Raw genomic sequence first — 8,622 nt, 5'->3', positions numbered from 1 at the left:
AGATGTACAAGTGGGTTTATTAAAACTATGCTTTAATTTTAGGTTATATATATATATATATATATATATATATATATATATATATATATATATATATATATATATATATATATATATAGAGAGAGAGAGAGAGAGAGAGAGAAAAAAAAAAAAAAAGAGAAAGAGAGTTATGTTATATTGTTGATAACAAGTACTATGTAATAGTAAAAACCATTATGGACCAATAAAAAAAATGGAAGGATATGATTTAGAATGTATGATATTAAAATGGAAGTGTATCTACAATATAATATCACTAATATCATTTTAAGTGTATTTTAGTTGATTAAGTTATATTTAAAAAACGAAATTCTAAATTTTAAGGGATAATTCATTATTTCAATCAAATAAATATGATTTTAAAGGATAATTGCTCTCTTAATTCAGATATTCCGACGGAATATGTTTATGAGTATGGTTGTTAATTCTTAAAGAATATGTTTATGAATATGAAATTAATTTTTTTTCTTAAAAATGCATTATTGGAATAACATTATACACAAATACAATATTTAAACTAATAACATATCAAATAATGAGATTATATGAACTAGTTTATATCAAAACACTTAAATATCATAGAAATATTATCTCTTTTTGTTTTTCATTATTAAAGAATAAGATACAAAAATATTTTTAAAGTAAAATACATGAATGAAAATAAGATAAATAATGATGCAAATGCAATTTTGACAAATAATAACATCATTAACAACATTGTTAATGCAGATTGATTGAGATTCAAATGTCATTCTTGGAGACTAACAAAATTTGTTTACTATGATGTAAAAAGTATTACAATTTCGTATTCTTAAAGAATATGTTGATCTGTTTTGACAGAATTTGTTGATGATCCAACCCAAATCTTCATCAGTGTCTCTGTCTTAATTATTAGATAACTACCACACCTTTTTTTCATATAGCACCACAGTAAGAATCAACTATCATTTCTTTGATATTTTCTAATATTTCCCAAATTAGTTATATATTTTGGGGGAATTATATTAATATATAGAACCTAGTTGTTTTAATTAAAGATAAAATATACTTAAAATCAATGTTCTAAATAAACGTTAGGTGTAACTTGGCAGCAAAGTCAAAACTCAAGTTTTTACGAGCAATAGAAAATCACGTGGTTTGTAAGGTATGACTTAATAGGAAACGAGGTTGCTAAGGATGTTGTTGTTATCTCTTCGGAAAAGGATAGAACCCGAGTTCGTTGGGTGTTATGGCATATTGCTCGGCCGGATGTCACTGCCCACTGCACCAAACCATCATTCAAAAAAAAGAAAGATAACTATTTTGTATATTAAAGCTTGGTGTCAAGTATAAGACTTGTAGCCATGACGAGCTTTTTAGAACCTGGTTGAAATGTTTTCTATTTGATAATGATGGAGTGACCGGTGTTTTAATTCATTGGCTGAAATGTGCTAAAATATGTTATGTTTATGTTCCTTTGTTTCATCTGTTTTTTAGCTTCTCGATCTTTTTCAAGTAATATATATAACTAGGCTAGTGTTCGCGCGTTGCGCAGAAGCATCTATATAACTGAAACTTTACAAATATATGTTTTTTTAAATATAACAATAATGTTGTTGTTAAATTTGATATAATAATTTGTATACTAAGTTGATATAGTATATTGATTATTTTGAATTATATGATAATATATACATCTATTGAAATTGCATAATCTCAATCTTTTGAATGACCTCTACTTGCGGGTTAGTCATGAATAAAATTAAATATAATATATGGTTTAATACTATTTATAGTTGTTGTTATTGTTAATTCATTTTTAAAATTTATTTGTTAACGTTTTAATTTCTACCAGTCTAGTTATTTAAAACATCAAATAAATTTTTTTTTTATTTTAGAGGTAACAATATAATCATTTATATAGATCTAGTTATTTTTAACTATTGTTATTGTAAGTTATTTTAAGCTACTTATTTCAAATCTTTTAATGATTATAAAAATATCTTTACGAAATATTTTAGTGAATTGATATTACAATATAGTTTTTGCATTTAGCACTACAATTTATCATTTTTACTATTCACAAAAATATTCTTTGGGTTTTTTTAAGTGGAACTGAAATTTATATTGAAGTTGACCCTGTAATATTATATTTAAATTAACAATTTAAGTATTTTGTTCTACATTTCAAAAGTTGTAGTTTTGAACTGATAATGGTTTACATACAACAACATATTAAATCTAATAAATTAAGTATAATATGTTAAAAGTTAAAGACATAACTTAATAAGTAGAACTAAAAATATTATTTTAATATTGAAATTTAGATTATTTTTTATTACACTTTAGGTTTGATACTTATTTATCCTTATTAACTAATTTATAATCATTATTAGAAAGACACTACAACTTATCATTTTTAACTATTTACAAAATATTATTTGGGTTGTTTAAGTTGAACTAAATTTTATATTTAAATTGATCTTGTAAGGTTATATTTGCATTAACAATTTAAGTATTTTATACAAATTTATCAAAAGTTATAGCTTTAAAATGATAATAGTTTACATACAACATATTAGACCTATTAAATTAAGTATAATATGTTAAAAGTTAAAAACAAACTATATAAGTAGAAGAAAATATACTTTTTTAATATTGAAATTTAGTTTATATATAATTACACTTTAGGTTTTATGTTTATTTAACTTTATTAACCAACTTATAATAATTATTTGAAAGAAATTGAAAAGTCATGAGAGTTTCAAATGAATGTGGTGAAAGGAAAAATTGCATGGGATTTTCAAATGAATGTGGTTTAAGAAAAACTGCAAGCTTTATAAGTATACTAGACGAATGTCCGAACGTTACGCAGAAACACCTATATAGTTGAAGTCTTTACAAATATATAATTTTTTAAATATAACAATAACGTTGTTGTTAAATTTGATATAATAATTTGTATATACTAAATGGATATAATATATTGTTTATTTTGAATTATATGATAATATATACATTTATTATAACTTCATAATCTCAATCGTTTGAATGACTTTTACCCGCGAGTTACACATGAATAAAAGTAAATATAATATATGATTTGATGTTATTTATAATTGTTTTTATTGTTAATTAGTTTTTTTTTAAATTTATTTGCTTAATGTTTTCATTTCTATCATTATAATTATTTAAAACATCAAACATTGTTTTTTTTATTTTAAAGATAACAATATAATCATTTATATAGATTTGTTTTTAATTATTGTTATTATAAGTTATTTTAAGCTACTTATTTGAAACTTTTAACGATTATAAAAATATATTTAAAAAGGATTTCAATTAAATTGAGATTACAATTTAGTTTTTGCTTTTATCACTACAATTTATCATTTTTAACTATTTACAAAATATTCTTTAGTTTTTTTAAATGGAACTGAAATTTATATTTGAACTGACATTGTAATGCGTAGAAACACATATATAATTGAAGTCTTTACAAATATATATTTTTTAAAATATAACACTAACATTTTTGTTAAATTTTAATTTGTATATTAATTTGACATAATATATTATTTTGAATTATATGATAATATATAAATCTATTATAACGTCATAATCTCAATTGTTTGAATGACTTCTACTCGCGAGTTACACATCAATAAAATTAAATATTATATGTGGTTTAATATTATTTATATTTGTTATTTTTAACTAATTTTTTAAAATTTATTAGCTTAATGTTTTAATTTATATCATTATAATTATTTAAAACATCAAACATATTTTTTTTGATTTTAAAGGTAACAATATAATCATTTATATAGAGTTATTTTTAACTATTGTTATTATAAGTTATTTTAAGCTACTTATTTGAAAATTGTTAACGATTATATAAATATATTTAGGAAATATTTTAGATAAACTGATATTACAATTTAGTTTTTGCATTTATCACTTTTAACTATTTACAAAATATTATTTGGTTTTTTTAGTGGAACTGAAATTTATATCTAAGTTTATACTATAATGTTATATTTAAATTAATAATTTAAGTATTTTGTCAAAACTGTTCAAAAATTATAACTTTAAACTGATAATGGTTTACATACAACAACATCTTAAATCTAATAAATTAAGTATAATATGTTAAAATTTAAAGATATAACTTTGTAAATAGAAGTAAATATATTATTTTAAAATTGAAATTTTGTCTATTTATGATTACACTTTAGATTTGATATTTATTTTACCTTATTAACCAACTTACAATCATTATTAGAAAGACACTACAATTTATCACTTTTAACTATGTATAAAATAATCTTTGGGCTGTTTAAGTTAAATAAAATTTATATTTAACTTGAGCCTATAATGCTATATTTTAATTAATAATTTAAGTATTTTATAAAAATTGTTCAAAAATTATACATTTAAAATGATAATGGTTTACATCCAATAATATATTAAAACTAATAAATTAAGTATAATATATTAAAAGTTAAAAAAAATATAATTTTATAAGTAGAATTAAAGATATTATTTTAATAATTGAAATTTAGTTTATATATGAACACACTTTTGATTTAATATTTGCGTAACCTAATTAACAAATTATAACTATTATGATAAAGAAATTTGAAAAGTCATGGGAGTTTCAAATGAATGTGATGAAAGAAAAAAAAGAATAGGAATTTCAAATGCATGAGATTCAAGCATAAATGTTAGCTTTATAAATATGTATGATAATGATATCTACCGTAAAATAAAAAAAATAATAATAATAAAAAAAATAGTAAAAAAAAAAAAAAGTATGAAATAGTTAATGGCTTTGGGATATAAGAAGATATTAACTTCCACCTTACACTTGCAAGTATCAAAGCACATCGACCTAAAGTGATATAGAAAACAAGTAACCAACTTTCCTAAAGTTTGCCTCAGCTTTACACCTCCATTTCTCCAATCTCCATCCTTATATTCTCTCTTTCCCATTAAAATAAAAATTCCTATACATACACACGCTTGTATCTATACACCATACAGACAAAACACATCCTTAACGCACACACTAGTACATTGGTAAACCCTATAAAACTTAGTTTGGCAATCTCACAAGATCCCCCTTTCTGTCATTTTTCGTTCAAAGCAAACCATAAACTTCATTGTTAAAACTTCAAGTTCATATAGGCCTAACTGAATTCCACATTTCTTTAGCGTTTAGAAGGAGTTCTAACCCTCTAATCGGTGGTGCTTCATACCCCAGAAGAACCCTCCAACAATAGTTGTACAAACATATACTCAAACTTGCATGTTTCCATAAATGGCAACACGTTCATTTGTTTCTTGTTCTTGCTATGTAGCATTCTTTTTCTTGACGATCTCTAAAGGTAAGCAATTTTTATTTTTATTTTACTAATTTGGGTTCAATGAATTTTAACGTAACTTCAACGTTTCCAAAGTTCAAACTTTAATCTTACAATCTGTTAAAAGATATATAGCGAAACAAAATTTTCAACCCTTTTTCAAACGAACCCTTGATATTATGTACGTTAGTATCGATGGGCATGCATGATCATTCGTGCAATGAAAATACTAAGCATACAACAACAGTTTGAAAAGACATGTATATCATGTATCATGTAGTTATGGTAAAGTAATCTTATCAAATTGGTTGTAACTTGTAACTAAATTTTTTATTATACATTAAATGTTTCAAGTTTAAAACTTGCATTTATGGGTTGTTTGTAAATCACTAGGGATGGATCTGGTGACTGCAGCGCAAGCTTCCATCCCTTGATATATTCACAATCAGATCGGATTCTCAAGTCATGAAAAAGGTGTAGTCACGTGAACTCTTTGGAGTTTAACTATAGAAAACATTTCTTTCGTACTCCACAACGCATACATGCAAAAATGAATGTTTCTAACTTATACATATAAGTTAGAAATAGTGAAATGAAAATATGAAATAACATGGTTCTGAGTAAATTGTTGTGAAATTAACATTTAAATAATCTCTAATTACTCTTTTTCTCATTTGATTTTGTAATTTCAGGAATATTGGGAAGTACATTCACTTTTAAAAATAGGTGTGATTACATGGTTTGGCCCGGGATATTATCAAGTGCGGGCAGTACACCATTGGATAGCACGGGGTTCGAACTCAGCCCGGGTGAGTCACGGTCCTTACAAGCCTCACCCGGTTGGTCAGGTCGATTTTGGGGTAGAACAGGTTGCACCTTTGACTCAAATGGTCAAGGAAGTTGTGCAACCGCTGACTGTGGCTCCAATCAAATGTCATGTAATGGGGCCGGAGCGACCCCACCTGCAACCCTAGCCGAGTTCACAATCGGATCAGTATCAGGATCAATATCAGGGTCAAGCACGCTAGATTTCTATGATGTAAGCCTAGTGGATGGGTACAATTTACCTATGGCGGTTGATGCTAGTGGTGGATCGGGCGCATGCGGTACAACGGGGTGTGTGACCGATTTGAACCGAATGTGTCCGCCCGAATTAAGAGTAGGAAATGGACAAGCTTGCAAAAGTGCTTGTGAGGCTTTTGGGAATGAGGAATATTGTTGTAGCGGATCATTTGGATCACCCGATACTTGTCGCCCATCAGTGTATTCCGAAATATTTAAATCGGCATGTCCAAGATCGTATAGCTATGCGTATGATGATGCCACTAGTACGTTTACATGCACGGGAGCGGATTATACAATCACGTTTTGCCCCACTTCAACAAGGTAAAATCATATCATTTATCTATTTTAGGTCATTCGAGTAAAGTTGCATAACAATGAATTAAATAACATAATTTTAATGTTATATATAGATAGATGATTGATGATTTTTTTTTTTCTTTTTGTTATTTTCAGTCGAAAGTCTTCAACCGATCCATCAACCGGAACGACAACAAATTCACCACCGATGATTCCAAGAGCACCCGTTCTCGAAGATGACCCAAACGGTTCATCATGGCTGCCAAGTTTCACCATTGGAGGATCAACAAGACAAATTCCCGATAATGCACTTGCATTGATACTAATTTCTTTTATTGTCCTTCATTTTTTCCAATTATAAAAGAGAAAACATATATATAAAAAAGATTGAATTGTAATCATATGAGCAATTTTGTATAGAGAAGTTCTACAATTGCTTTGGCCATAATCAGGAATATATAAATATAATATTATTTAATTTGTTTTTCAAAAATGAGCATTATGTTTCTGTTTTTTGTTTTACTTGCCATCGACGGCCGTATCTATGTTAATGCTTTATTATTTTTGGTGATCGTTAATGACTGCAAAAATAATTTTTGCAAGTCTTGAATGTAATTCATTTTTATGTTTTTAAAAACGTTAAGTTCTATATATTTTTATCTGCTAGATGATTTGAGTTGTATTTATCGTAAACTTGTTTAATAATAAAAGTTAGTCAAAAAGCCAGCCAAAAAAACGGAAAGTTGTTAAAATTTTATTTAAAGATATAAACTTCTATGGTCACGGGTAAACTCCACTCGAGCCAACTCACATTGAATTATTTGTTTTCATCGATTATGCCACGTTGGTTTGAGTTGGCATTAAAAAGCGAATAAGTATACTATTCTATAGTGAAAGTTGAATCTTAAAAATTGACCATTACACACCGTAAATATTTATATCAAAAATCATAAATATTTCAAACCTTGGTTCCGGTTTGGGAATGATTTCGATTTTAAAAACAATTATTCGGTCCCAAAGTTCTCTCCTATTAATCATCTTTCTGGCAAAAGGCATTTTAAATATATATATATATTATGAATTATATCAAACATTAAGTTTTATTATAAAATAAGTACATTTACAGATCCAAGAGGTGTATGAATAATTTAAAATTTAAGATATCGTAATCAAGATTCTATGAATTTTAATTTGGTGGAAGGTCGGTGACAATCCAACTGCCTGCTTTGTTTAAAAATGAAGCAAATATTACTGGTTTTGGTATAATATTCTCACTTTCCTTTAAATAATTTAAAGGTCATCGTTTCAAGAATAATAGTTGTTTACTTCATCTAGGGTTGCAATTTATCATAAGAAATATCTAAAGTAGTTTTTGTTTTTGGTGTTGGTAAAGTACATAATACATCATTTTATGTCATATTTTGAAGATAAACGTTTGAACTTTATATTTATAAAATTAAAAGTTGGTATGACATTAACTTAAGTAAAATATTCGACAGTTGGTGAGTGTGCAAGGGAGGGCCCGTGTTGCTACTTGCTCGAATTCTATTATTCTAACATAAGTTAAATATATATTATAAAAATAGTATATTGTCGCTTTTAGTTACTAAACAACGATAAGGATATTATTACCATCGCATAAAGTACATTATAAATATTTAATTTAATTTAAGGTATAATCTCTTAAAATGACAATTAATATTATTTGTTAGATCAATTATTTTGTAATTTGACGGATCAATCAACTTATTTTAGGTTTTTATTAATATAGTGGATTTCATGGGGAAAATTATCATATTGGTTTATATACTGAACGTAATATCAGCAACAGAAATACTGAATACATAAGTGAACAAATAATGTCATACTGGATGAG

General features: G+C 25.9%; 1 protein-coding gene across 2 annotated transcripts; it reads left to right on the top strand.

Moving 5' to 3' along the window:
• Nucleotides 1–4,944: 4,944 nt before the first annotated feature.
• LOC145086122 (thaumatin-like protein 1) lies at nt 4,945–7,224 on the top strand. 2 transcript variants are annotated; one of them, XM_079023858.1, is made up of 4 exons: nt 4,949–5,408; nt 5,778–5,858; nt 6,077–6,770; nt 6,903–7,224. In XM_079023858.1, the coding sequence occupies exons 3-4, from the start codon at nt 6,121–6,123 to the stop codon at nt 7,105–7,107; spliced, it is 855 nt and encodes a 284-aa protein (XP_078879984.1). In that variant the 5' UTR covers nt 4,949–5,408; nt 5,778–5,858; nt 6,077–6,120; the 3' UTR covers nt 7,108–7,224. The 2 variants fall into 2 exon arrangements, with proteins under 2 accessions (XP_078879982.1, XP_078879984.1); XM_079023856.1 differs by lacking the exon at nt 5,778–5,858 and having other exon boundaries at nt 4,945–5,408.
• Nucleotides 7,225–8,622: the final 1,398 nt, after the last annotated feature.

Source organism: Lactuca serriola, chromosome 2, assembly GCF_051521515.1.
Source record: "Lactuca serriola cultivar US96UC23 chromosome 2, Lser_US96UC23_V15, whole genome shotgun sequence".
NCBI lineage: Eukaryota > Viridiplantae > Streptophyta > Magnoliopsida > Asterales > Asteraceae > Lactuca > Lactuca serriola.
The sequence above is the reverse complement of the archived record's forward strand: the minus strand, read 5'-3'. Positions and strand labels throughout refer to the sequence as shown.